At 46.6% G+C, this 13,342-nt stretch overlaps 1 protein-coding gene across 1 annotated transcript in view; it reads left to right on the top strand.

Annotated features, from left to right (window-relative positions):
- Positions 1–1,005: 1,005 nt before the first annotated feature.
- Positions 1,006–13,342, top strand: part of LOC147748391 (histone chaperone asf1b) — a 42,147-nt gene continuing 29,810 nt past the window's right edge. The window contains exons 1-2 of the mRNA XM_086961133.1: positions 1,006–1,436; positions 4,765–4,880. Of these exons, the coding sequence (XP_086817259.1) occupies positions 1,328–1,436; positions 4,765–4,880 (225 nt within the window). The 5' untranslated portion in view covers positions 1,006–1,327. The remainder of the gene's footprint in view (positions 1,437–4,764; positions 4,881–13,342) is intronic.

The following is a 13,342-nucleotide window of genomic DNA, read 5'->3' on the forward strand; positions in this document are numbered from 1 at the left end:
CAATCGTTGCTAACAGCTAGAGGGAGTAAACAATGTGCACTTAGCTCTTGCTGTGAGCAGCAAAGAAAGAGGAAGATGGCGGCAGGCAGAGGCCTCTTATGGACTAGGGGGGCGTGCCTTTGGGCTAGTCATGATGGGATGTGTAGTTGTTTAACGTTTTTACTATGAAAAGCAAGCATTTTCATTGGCTGCTGTGAGCTTCATTAAAGATGGAGAAGCATAATCTGAAGCCTCCGGTCCTGAAATAGAATTTGTTTTGCTGGTATTTTCCCGTTTTTATATATAAATACAGACAAAACCAAAAAGGTTTTCCGTCTGTATTTATATGTAAAACTCCGTTTAAACGGAAAACCGGGAGCCTTTTCAACATAGTGCACAGTAGCCACACTGCTCTACAACATAGCTTAAAACGTCGGCAAAGCCAACAGCTCTGCCTAAACACTTATAAGGTTCCGAAGGCGAGACCTATTGGCTATGCCAATGCTTGTTGAAGTTCCATTCAAATATTATTCTTTCCTCTCGTTTGATTTTCCTTCCCGTTCCTCCTCCAATGAATGGCTATTTCTCTTTATTTCTCTCAATCCTCTACCTACTGTTTTGATTAACAATAAAACACACCATTAACAAGGTTAGGAACATGCACGAGTCTCTAAGTCAAAGGACTATACTGCCTGCGCCCCTTTTTAGCGAGCGGTGGAAAATGTTTTGGAAGAGCGCATTTTCGGAAGCAACCAATGAGAAACAGCCGCCTGTCAGCCAATCCGGTCCTGCGCTGCCCTGTGGGCGCACTTTAGTACAAATAAAAACTCGACACTGCCCAAAATGACAAAGTGTGGTTTTCCATGTGATAGCATCGAGGCTTGAATCACTATATGCGTTTCGAGCCTCGCCTTCAATCGATGACGCAAGATACTCCAAAAGAGGCGGAAACTTCCGTGCAGAAGAAAGGGGAAAACGTCACACCCACCGTCCCCAATAATAAGACTCGGATCCCTCTAAGTGCCTGGTTACGTTGAAGCGGAGGGTGATGCGATTGGCTGGAGTTGGCAGTGGGGCGGGCGAGAGCGGAAGTGGGCTCTGTAGCTGCCTGCGCGGTTTTTCTGTTATTTGTATTCGGGGTTTTGGCGCGCGGTGAAGATTCTTTCTCTGTTCTCGTAGCCTGGTTGTTAATTGCGTTGCTGGTCACAGATTAACGCGCCCAGAATACCGTGTTGTTCCTGGCAGAATTATACCGGGACAAATATACGCGACATTAGTGCAGTTACTTAGCGCTGCGCGGGCATCAGTAGGAGTTTCCCGCGCTAGAACACTTGTTCATTTTCCGGTCATGGCCAAGGTACAGATCCAGAACGTAGTGGTGCTGGATAACCCGTGTCCTTTCGCCAACCCTTTCCAGTTCGAGATAACTTTCGAGTGTATGGAGGACCTACCTGACGGTGAGTGACTCCCTGGTGAACCCATAATGTGCCCACTTTCTAGAAATGCCACGCATGACATCATCTGATGGTAAGTGACCACCTTTCTTCTTAAATACCACACAGCTCTTAACAGGAAGGATTTATTAACGGTAAGTGATCCACCTGAAAAATGCCTCCCCTAGACCTGCTTGACGGGGAATTCTCCTCTTGGGTGCCTGACCGCGCCACCTTTCCCGTTCATATTTTCGAGGAACTGCCAGTTTTAACACGGAAGAATTGGATGGGGAATTTCGCAATCCTTCATGGCGTTTATAAAATGTTTGCCCTGCCTATCAAGTACTGTGATTAGTAATTAATTTCAGGCCTGAGTCTCACGATGGTGAGCGAGCTCTAGTTTTCTACGACGAGAGAGAGAAACAGATAGTCGTCATTGGAGTGTCTTAGACGAGCTACCTGCAGATCAGCACCTGCCTCCTAGTGAAATATAATCGGTGACGAAGTGCATCGTTGAGTCGGAGGAGAATCGTTCATGGGGAAAAATAGTTTGAAGCAGTCCTTCACTAAGAGATCCTGACTAGTTGGGGGTCTTGGTAGCCAATTCAGCTCTGAAGGCTTCCCCCGCCCAATCAACGACTTAATCTACCGGCCCTGTCAAGAATGGTGGGACACCCTGCCTCCCCATGGTCCGTGATCCACGATGGCGTGCTTGTTGTGCTTATTCCTGGTAAGTGATCCTATATGTCGGAATCGAGAGCAGGAGATAGATTTGCTTCAACAACTGTGCGAACACCCCCTCCTTTTTCCCCCATGCCAAAATATAGAGCTGCATATGTGCACACAGCACTTAAATAGGGGGTGCAACTTGCTTAAATACTATTTTCTTGGAGGCTATAGTCCTCCTTACCTTGGAGCCAGACTTCATTTTCCATGCTGCATTGTAAGCTGCAAGCAGCTGTCCAAACGCCGCACATTATCTTCGGTCGAGCCTACAAGACAGCACCAGCTGTCTGAAAAAGACCTATTGTCAGATTACCAAGAACTTTGAAAGCCCACCCGTTGCCCATCACCTGTTGATTTTATTTTCACACTCGTTTGCCTTCTATTCGATAGCTTGCATTGTCCTTTCCCCTAAGCGTAACGTGTGCGTGTCCTTCACTGCTAGCTCTTAGGGAGCTACTTAAAATATATATATATATATTATCAAGAAGCCCGTGATAGCGCATTTTTTTTGGTTCTCACTCGTGCTTCCCTCTGCTCTGTATTTTGCTCTCCCAACTGTATGTATGCACCCATCATGCCATGCTGTTGCTCTGTCGGTTGTACTTCTTTCCCCTGCGCATTTGCTCTCCATTGTGCTCCTTGTTGCTCCTCCTCGCGTGTGTGCTTCAGTTCCTTTCACCCAAATGCTTATCTCCCTGTACTACCGATTGTGTCCTATCCTTTATGACATCCATTACACGGCGTCCCCCGAAGTCCTATTTTTATAATTATATATAAATGAGGGTGTGTAAGTTCGCTTGCTCACTATTTATTTTTGTTTTAATCTCGACCATTTTCGGATTGGTAAATTATAAAAGAAAAGGCACTCGTATATTTATTTGTAGAGTCGCACTTGCGCGATCGTGCCTGTGAAGCATAGGCATGAGTGCAGTCAGACTTTTCACACCAACATGGCATTGTTCTTGATACTTCATTCACTGGACTGATTGACTTTGGCAGGTTGGACACGTCCATCCCACAGCTGTTTATAAAATTGGAGCCTATGATAAGTGCACTTCACATATCGGGAGCAAATGGCTCCCCTGTGCTGTTGGAAAGGATGCATGAATTAGTGGTATTGATTACATTTTGTTAGTGATACTGGCTGCATAGCCATATTGTTAAAATATACGTAGCTTTGTATCCACCTTCAAGTGTTTTTCTCACCACATGCCATTGGCTGTGTCGTGCTTCATTCCACTCTAGAAAGTGCTTCCATTGGGGTGCACGAGGCATCGGAAAAGTGCATAATACTGAAAAGTATATTAAATCATTGGTGTCAAGTTACCTCTATCTCCTGTGTGCGCTATATGCAGAAAGCCATCCTTTGTTTTGTTCCAGTATTGGCAAATCCAGAAGGGCTAGCTTTAATGTGCTGAATAGCATTTGTATGCAACGCATGCAAACTGCGTTTGTTCGGGCCTGTATTTGCTCATTTAAGCCAGACCTATTGGTGTTGACAGTATTTATTTTTAGTTGCTTCTGCCACACTTACGTTCACAACTCCTCCTGTACTAAGATAGTTTTAGGTTTGCACTGCTCCAACAATTTACCTTCTGCTTCATTGCTGATCTGCTTTCTCCTTGGGCTTGATGTAGTGGTTACAATATAAAGCTGTTCTGCTGGCACAATAATAAAGTTTTCTTTGAGTCGTATAAATTCATCGTATGGAATGTCGCCTTAGTAAATATAGATCACTTTACTCCACTCAACGTACCTTCACACAAATAAGGGCAAGTGAGATGGAAACATTAAAATAATCGGTATGGGGGTTCATATGTCTCATCTTTAATCTGCTGGAAAATTCTCACTTTTTCGGTGGTACTTCCATAGAGGGCAGTGGGGTGCTATGTTTGTGTACAAATAGTGTCTCTGCAGTAACTTGCCCTGATTAGGGTTACCAGCCATGTGATCAGTTTTTCACATTTTGGATTGTGGTAGTTTGTTGTGTAGCTTTCAGTTCACCCTTTGCCCATCGTGGACCAGTTCGAGATTTGTTAAAGTTGATGGGCACCAACTACAATTTTCCACCTGCTACCTAGGATTTGTACCAACTGTCTCGTCGGGGGGTGGGGGCGAGTATGAGCAGCAGATATGCTGTGTAACCCTCTTGGTCTGCAAGTTTGTAGTTACTTGGACTATTTGTGCTAATTTCTGGTTGGGGTGGTGAGGGTATAATAGCTGGCTAAGCACCCGAATGTGCTTTGGTGGACACCAGTCACGTCTGGCGGATACCCCGTCATGGTACCATTCAGCTTTGCTGCATACTAGAGGAGGGGAGACAGCCTGGGTATTAGCCTATCATCGTAATTTTTAGGCATAGAAGCAGCAACAATCGCCTTACAGTTATTTGTTTACCCACTTTATACATTGTTCAATATAAGTACTCTTTAGGAATAGTATTCTGATTTTATTGTTTCTCGTCATGATTATAACATATTTTTTTTACAAATATTTGGTTTGCGCAGCATTCTTTTTGTACTTGGCTGAACATGATTATTTCTGTACTTGCAAATTGTGAACAGACTGCAGATCTTAAGTGCACTTACTAGATGGTTTGTCCTAACTGTAGCCTTTATTGTTTCAGATCTGGAGTGGAAGATAATCTATGTTGGATCGGCTGAAAGTGAAGAGTATGACCAAGTTCTTGATTCGGTTCTAGTCGGCCCAGTCCCCGCAGGAAGACACATGTTCGTTTTCCAGGTGATTTGACGCATCTTTTACTTAGTACTACTTTACGTAGACTAATTTATAACCTGATAGAAATGGATAAGGGTGGCAATCAGTTTCCCTGTTTGGAGTAAATATGGTCTGGTTACAGTCTCGTATTTGAGCCCATTTTGGACAGTTTTATGAATTCATTTCATCCTCACTTTTTAGGTCAAGCCTGGTCAGCGCATGCGCTGCTGCGGGGCATGCAGTATCTAAGTATGCACTCGGAGCCCCCTACAGTCTGCCCATATTTGTCATTGGCTTGTGTCATTGTCCTTCTTAAATGCTGGTTTCTGATTCATAAATGGGCTTGTTTGTCCCTCCTTAGTACCTCCATGTCTTCATTAGGTCTCAGCCTGCGCAAGGCTGCGCAGTCGAGCTGGCGAGATTTAAGGAGGTAGGGTATTTTCTACTAGCGAGGTTAAGCCCTGCCCCTCTTATCCATTGGCTGGCGTCCTAAACAGTGGCAAGCCATTGGAAAGGAGGTCCTAGTGACGTTCTTCTTTCTCGCTAAGCCCGTCCTTTTCAGACTGGGTTCCTTGACTTACTGCTGAAGTAAAAGCTTTCTTATCATCTTTATGGGGCCATCTGTTTCGCCCTATAAAGAAGATGAGGAACCTTTTACCGCAGCAGTAAGCCAGGCCGTGTCTGAAAAGGACATGGCTTAGAGAAAAAACGATGGATTTAGGCCCAGATCTCTGTACTGGGGTGAATGTATGACCTTGTTCTGCATTTTGTCCATCAACTGTTGTTTTTGCATTTGTCACCCCGAGTGGGATGGGTATGCTCAGACGGGAGTCCCGTGCTCTCCACACCACTGGAGTCAAGCTATCACGGCTGATAGCCAGAAACGGGTCCTAGGATGCTTGATTCCTGTCTAGGAAAGACATGGCTTGGCAGTTCACGTTGGACTCTTTCCATGAGGCACAGGGTCAAGGCTGATTTGCATATGGCCATGTCTGAACTGGGGGGTGGGGAGGGCAAAAAAAACCATGGATTTAGGCCCAGATCTCTGTACTGGGGTGAATGTATGACATTGTTCTGCATTCTGTCCATCAACTGTTGTTTTTGCATTGGAGAGAAAGACAGCCAGCGACAATTGCAGAGGTTTCCTCAATATGTCGGCTGCTGTTTTAAGCAGCTCGGGTCTTCACGTCACCCCCTCCCTCGTGCCAGCAATGTTTTAAAAGCTCTGGGCTACAACTTGTTTTGTTCAGTGTAAAATCCCCTCCTTGGTTTTGCCTTGAACTCCTCGCAGGTTAACGCCGCGCCCCCCCCCCCCCCCCCCTTTACCTCTGCACCCAGAGTGCCTCATTGTGCTGTGTGCCTGTCTCCCGACAGTTCAACACAACAAACTGTGCCCTCTCTCTCAATAACTTTACACTGGGGACCAAATAAACATTGACATTAAATTTGGTCCGGTATATTTATTTATAGCTTTTCTTTAAATGATTATTTCAAGTTTTTTTCTTGGCAGAAAGAGAATACAACATGCAAAATTATTTACAATTAACACAAACCAAAATTAACACGATGACATTTACAAACTGTGTGAAAAGGAAAATTTCAAGTGTTACATCCCACAAACGATATACAACACAGTGCTAGACCATAAACATTACAATGCGACATTTATATGTAAAATACAAACGAATTATCAAAAACAAATCAATCTATGAAAAGAGCCAATTCAATACAAGAGCAAAAAGCGTAAGGCAATTATATTTTGAAACACATTCAATGTATATGATTATCTCTTGCTGGGTTGCCGACGCGTTTCAAGTTTGGGCCGGGGGTGTCCAAACTATCATCAGGGCTCTTGTTATTCTTCTGTTAGGATGTAAAAAAAACCGTTTTAATACAACCAAATGGCCTCTTCTGAAAAGATAGCACAGTTTGGATAGAATTAAAAGTACCTGAGTATTGTTGCGCGGTTGGCCTGTGGAGGTTTCTATGGGTAGACCAAATCCTTTATTCAGGACACAACCAGGAATACTTCAATGACAGCACCAACCTGGGAAGCAAGAGGTGTTGTCTGTATTTACAATGTGTGGTCTTGGGTGTATCATGACACCCTATGAATTGTTTGCAAAAACTAGGAACTAATTAAGAGATTCATACCTTAGTGTAAGCGGTCTTGTGGCCAAAGGAGGGGGCGGAGGGATATCTTTTCTTTGAATCCTGTGTAGGAAATACGTACCCATTTGTCATATAGGAGGATACTTAAATAGTTACATAGGTATTTTTAAAATCGACCAAGTTGCCATACCTGTCACGCTCTTCACTGCGAGGCAGCGGATAATTCTCCCTTGTGCCTGTGAGAGCAATGTACTGAATGAGTGTAAAATAGTTTACAAAATGCACACAGAGTGTTGACACACTTTAAGATTTTATCAGTACGCCGAAATAGATTATCGCACGTACCTTCACTCTTGCTGAATGCGGCACCACCTCTCGCCCCCAGTCCGCGGCCCCAGCCGGGGCTGTAGGAAATCACGGTCACTTAGTTAAACTCAGCGCTTTGCAGTCACGGAACCGGCGTGATCTGAAAAGACGCGCGGGTGATTAATATACGGGAGGCACACAAGATGTGATATTCGAAGCAGGCCGGCACAACCGTGTGTTCAGCTCGCCTCTATAATCTTTTACTTGCACTGCTTGGTCCCGATGCTGCTCTGTCGCTCGCTGTTAGTCAAAAGGGGCGGCAGCCATTTCTACCATACTTAAGGGAATGCTACTTGGGGAACAGTGCATTCTGGGATTTGTGGTGCACAACCTGTTGTAGTGCAATCAAAATGGACCGTAGTGGATTATTTGGCAAGCTACATCAGGTGAATATGAAGCTGCACGCTATTGGAATTCTGTGAAGTGCACAGGTTGCCTCATCGTTACTTGTCTTGGTGACATTCTTAAACTGATTTGTATCAGAGCCAGACGGGTAGAATCATGCATGGTGGCAATGGGGCATAATGCTGACAAAACGGCAGTGTGGCACAAAGTCTCAGATTCTTGACAGTTCAGACATGTTAAGGCCAGTCATGGTACAATTGAATTTCAATATAAGGTAAGCTTCTTTTTCAAGTAACATTTTTTCGATGTCCGCAGGGCGCTGCACGTGGCTCATGGTGTGTAGAACAGTCCACTTGAAGTCATTCTCATTATGGGACATCTCGATGAAATGTTCTACCACCGGAGCTGTTAATACTCTCTTTTTGATCCTTGATCTATGCTGTCCTATTCGGAGATTAACCTGCTGGTTTGTTTTCCCTATATAAAGCCTAGAGCAGGGACAGATCAGGGCATAAATGACATTTTTGGTTTTACAATTTGAAAACCCAAGATGTTTCCATTTTATTCCTTGGTGTTGGAACTCAGTGCCCTCAACAGTACTGGCACACGAAACACAGTTCCCGCACCTATGGTGTCCCTCAACCGGTTTCATGTCCCATAGTGCTCGGAGATCATGTTTGGGTGGGGACTTCGGGAGGTCTGCTCGCACAATTTGTTGGCCCAGACTGCGGTTCTTTTTATATGCGAAAATAGGGCGTGGGAAGGAACATTCTAGGTCCTCCTTGGTTTTGCCTTGAACTCCTCGCAGGTTAATGCACCTCCTTCGTTTAAAATGCTAATTCTGCCCCAAAACGCAGAGAGGGGGGACTTTGTGAGCAGACGCAGAGGTAGATCTGTTCGATCTGAAAGGATATGTTGCAAGTTAAATCGATATTTTTAATTATTCATTGTCATTAATTATCAATTTAGATATCTGGAGGCAGCGTTTGCAGAAGTTGAAAGGGTTTGCAGTTTTTCCCCAGCTCTCCGAGCCTCAGCGCATTGCTTCATATCCTAGGGCGGGAGGGGAGCTGTGAGGATGCCGGTGCACAGGGCCCGCGGCTCATATTAGGGCAGAACTCGTCTGCATCGAACCCAGATCAATGGGAAGGCATCAACTATTAGCCAGAGGGGCGGCTTTGATCTGAAATCAAACTGCAGATACCTGATAGCAGCAGCGAGCAAGGGGGTGGACGGGGGCCTGGGGACCCCTGCCAGGGAGGCAGGGCAAATCTTTAACTTGCCAATTATCCACCTGCGAAATGGTGCTGGTACGATGGTGGGATAGTCCTGCCTAATATACAATTATATTATTGGGCGGCACAACTTAAAGTTCTCAACCAATGGTTACATGCCCCGCAGGAAGACCCGGCCTACCAAGTGGACAGAGCGCAGCTGGGCGCACACACAGTTTACTGGCGCCACTATACCACAAGGGGTTGGCGGCGAAACTAATGGGTCCAACCAAGCACACAGTGACACTATGGCACAGAGCGCAGGTGAGGCTTAAATTGGGGGAGGGGGGTCATAACGAAACTAACACCTTTGTGGGACACTAAGGCGCTGGGTCATCTGCGGCACAGCAAAGGATTCACTCAATGGGACAATATAGGAATTTCCACAGTGGGGGACATGTGGTCAAAAGACGGGGTGGTCCCGTTCTCGCACCTCCAACAACACTATAACCTGGGTCCCAACGAAACCTACCGATATGTTCAAATTAGGCATGCACTAATGGCAGTGATACCAGCAGGCACCAATGTCCTGAAGTCCTCTCCACTGGAGGACCGCCTGCTCACTGAATACATGCAGACTAGAACCACCTCCCTCACATACCGTAAACTGTTGAATAACCTGCCAGACCAGGGAGGCATGGCGGCGGGCGAGTAAACACGGCGAGTGCCACACGCTCTTCCAAGGCTCCGTTATGGTGTATATATAAACACACTCACGTACTTGTATATGGGCACAGACCGATCGATAACCCAACTTGCGACTCAATAGTGTTGTAGACTTCATACAGTATCGCACCTAGCTACCTGATTTTTTTTCTACTTGTGGCCAGTCTGAGTGCATACATTACTCATCCCTACCCTGAGTGTCCCCTCATGTACCTGTCTGGTCATTGTAATGGCTTCTGACTTTCCGGCCTCCCACTGTTATTGAATATTGATTAGGGCTCTTCATCCCTCTTCCCCCTCATCTTCTGAGCTTTCCATGTCTTCTTCTGACAGGTTCACACAGATCTCCCCGGTAAATATTCCAGGGTAACCACACCTTATTCCATTTGCGCGGGTTAGCTCTCATTTCATATACCGCCCTTTCAGTCACCATAAGCGCGTCCATATTCCTACACCACTGGGCCAAAGTCGGCGTTTCCACCGCCCCCCACTTCTGTGCTATATCTCGTTTGGCGACAATGAAACCCACAATTGACCCTGACGTGTCAGTTCATTAGGGCCCCACACATTTAGCAAGCATATACGAGGGTCAGGTACAAGTGTTGCTTCTTGAGTTTGAGAGATGGTGCGGATCACTTGTCGCCAATAGTTTGCGACAATTGAGCACTCCCAGAGTGTATATAAGAATGTGCCTTCCTCCACAGCCCCTAAGACATTACGGGTGTTCCGCCCTGTGTAGTTTATGTAGCGTTGTTCTCGTGAAGTATATCCGGTGTAGGATCTTAAGCTGCACCAGTCGAAACCTTGCCGAAATGCCCGCTTCTCTCGGGGACGCCAGTGCTACATTCCATCCCATCTCATCCATGTCCCCCAGTTCGCTCACCCATTTCTTCTGCAGCTTATCTAAGGGGTCTGGCAGGTTATTCAACAGTTTACGGTATGTGAGGGGGGTGGTTCTAGTCTGCATGTATTCAGTGAGCAGGCGGTCCTCCAGTGGAGAGGACTTCAGGACATTGGTGCCTGCTAATATCACTGCCATTAGTGCATTCCTAATTTGAACATATCGGTAGGTTTCGTTGGGACCCAGGTTATAGTGTTGTTGGAGGTGCGAGAACGGGACCACCCCGTCTTTTGACCACATGTCCCCCACTGTGGAAATTCCTATATTGTCCCATTGAGTGAATCCTTTGCTGTGCCGCAGATGACCCAGCGCCTTAGTGTCCCACAAAGGTGTTAGTTTCGTTATGACCCCCCTCCCCCAATTTAAGCCTCACCTGCGCTCTGTCCACTTGGTAGGCCAGGTCTTCCTGCGGGGCATGTAACCATTGGTTGAGAACTTTAAGTTGTGCCGCCCAATAATATAATTGTATATTAGGCAGGGCTATCCCACCATCGTACCAGCTTCTATTGAGCTTCAGATGCACTATCCGAGCTGGAGATCGCCCCACAGCAAGCCAGTCACTACTGCCGTCACGCTCTGGAGATAGTGGTGGTACCAAACTCGGTGCATTCTCCAGCACGTATAAGAACCGTGGCAGTGCCATCATTTTATACCGTACTGCCCTCCCTAGCAGTGTCAGAGGAAGGGCCTTCCAGTGTCAGACATCACTCCTCAATCGGTTTAGCGGTGGCAATAGATTCCGCTCGTAGAAATCTGCAGTGTTACGTGTATCCCCAAGTATTTGAATGAGGTGTCTGCTATTGCTAGTGGGCAATCACTGGGAAGAATTGGAGAGGGACCTCTCAGCTCATAGATCACTGATTTCGGCTAGTTGATTTTGTATCCAGATGCCTGTCCGTGCCTTTCACACAGCGCCAAGAGTTCTGGGATACCCTTCTCTGGGTCCGTCAGATAGATCAGCATAGAGGGAGACTCTATCTTCCCAGTTTTCCCCCCATCGATCCCCCTAAGTAATGGGGTGGTTCTAAGGACTGTGGCCAGTGGCTCCAAGACTATTGCGAACAGCAAAGGTGAGAGCGGGCATCCCTGCCTTGTCCCTCTATTCAGCGGTATCTCGCGGGAGATGTGACCGCTAGTCTTCACTTATGCCACCGGACTATTGTAGAAGAGCCGTATCCAGGAGATGAACTTGGGGCCGAAGCCCATGTGGGCCAGTACCACGAAAAGATATTGCCATTCCGCCATATCGAATGCCATCCTGGCATCCAATGATAGGATGGCCGCCGGTTCTGTCAGCAGTGGCACTCCCGCCACCGCTCCATGTACTCTACGGAGGTTCAACGCTGTACTCCTATGTGGCATAAAGCCTGATTGATCTGGGTGGATCAGTTGTTTGAGGTGTGGCATTAACCTGGTGTCCAGCAGTTTCGCCAGAATTTTGGCTTCCACGTTGAGGAGCGATATCGGGCGATATGATCCGCATTCATTGGGTGGCTTGCCCGGCTTCGGGATCGCCGCAATGGTTGCCTGTCGTTGTTCGAGAGGTAGAATCTCCCGGTCAAGGCTCTCTAAGCCCACCCCCTACTGGCCATGTACATAGTGTCTCTGACATTGCCTTATACTATTCAATAGGGATTCCGTTAGAGCCCATCGCCTTTCCGGAATGTATCGCATTGATGGCCAAAGATCGTAAAATCTGTGTCAAGCTCATCTACTGCGTCCTGCGACAGAGTCGGCGTTGGTACATCATAGAGTGCCGCTATCGCTATTTCCTCCGTTACCTCAACTTCAGGGGCATACACCTCCTGAAAGTGGTCCGCCAGTGTCTCAATTATTGCCGCTGGGCGTGTGTGCATTATCTCGTTCTTATCCTTCAGCTGTAGTATACTCCTACTACCTCCCTTCTTTTTTTTCCAACCAAGCCAAAAGTTTATTTGCCTTATCCCCTACGTCATATATTTTATGTGTGGTTGCCGCTATGTTTCTATTGCCCGTCGCTTTAGATGATCGTCATGCAGTTGTTGACAAAGTTAAAGCGAGTTTAGCGTGTCCGTCGTCTGGTCCGCCATGTGTGCTGTGTTTGCCTCAGTAAGGTCTGACTCTAGCTCTGATAATTCCCTCCTTTGAGTGTATTTGTACCCCGCTATGGTCGACATGGCTTGTCCTCTCAGAACTGTTTTGTAGGCTTCCCATAGAATCGTAGGGGACTCTACTGAGGCCGCGTTTTCTGCAAAATAGTACTCGGTCGCCTTTTTTAGCTCCTTTCTTATAGCCGGTACCTTAAGATATCCCGGGCGTATCTGATACATTCTTTTGTGGGCCCTCTCCGGGCATGATAAAGTTAAAGTTAGTGGCGAATGATCTGATATTCCCCTAGGTTTAATCTGCATTTCTTCTATGGTGAGGAGGCCGTCGCCCAAAGTGAGGAAATAGTCTATGCGGGACAAACTATTATGCGTAGCAGAGTAATAAGTGTATTGTTTCTCATTGGGGTGCAAGCTTCTCCATATGTCCACCAGCCCTTGCGCTTCTAGAAAATCACTGAATCTGGAGGGACCAGGAGTCTGTTCGAACCGGGAATCTATCCTGTGTGTTATGTGCAACCGCATTAAAGTCTCCCCCTATAACCAGATCGCCCTCTGGGAGTTCCAGGAGGAACTTCCCCAGGTCAGGAAACGGTTTGGTATGTAACGCTGGCGGAATGTTAACAGACAGTATGGTTAGTGGTTTGCCCTCCCATTGTCCATGTGCAGCCGCAAAGCGGCCCTGGTCGTCCGTTTGGGTAGTCTGAAGTATAAACTGGGACGATTTTCGCAACAGAA

This window comes from Lissotriton vulgaris, chromosome 1_1, assembly GCF_964263255.1.
Source record: "Lissotriton vulgaris chromosome 1_1, aLisVul1.2, whole genome shotgun sequence".
NCBI lineage: Eukaryota > Metazoa > Chordata > Amphibia > Caudata > Salamandridae > Lissotriton > Lissotriton vulgaris.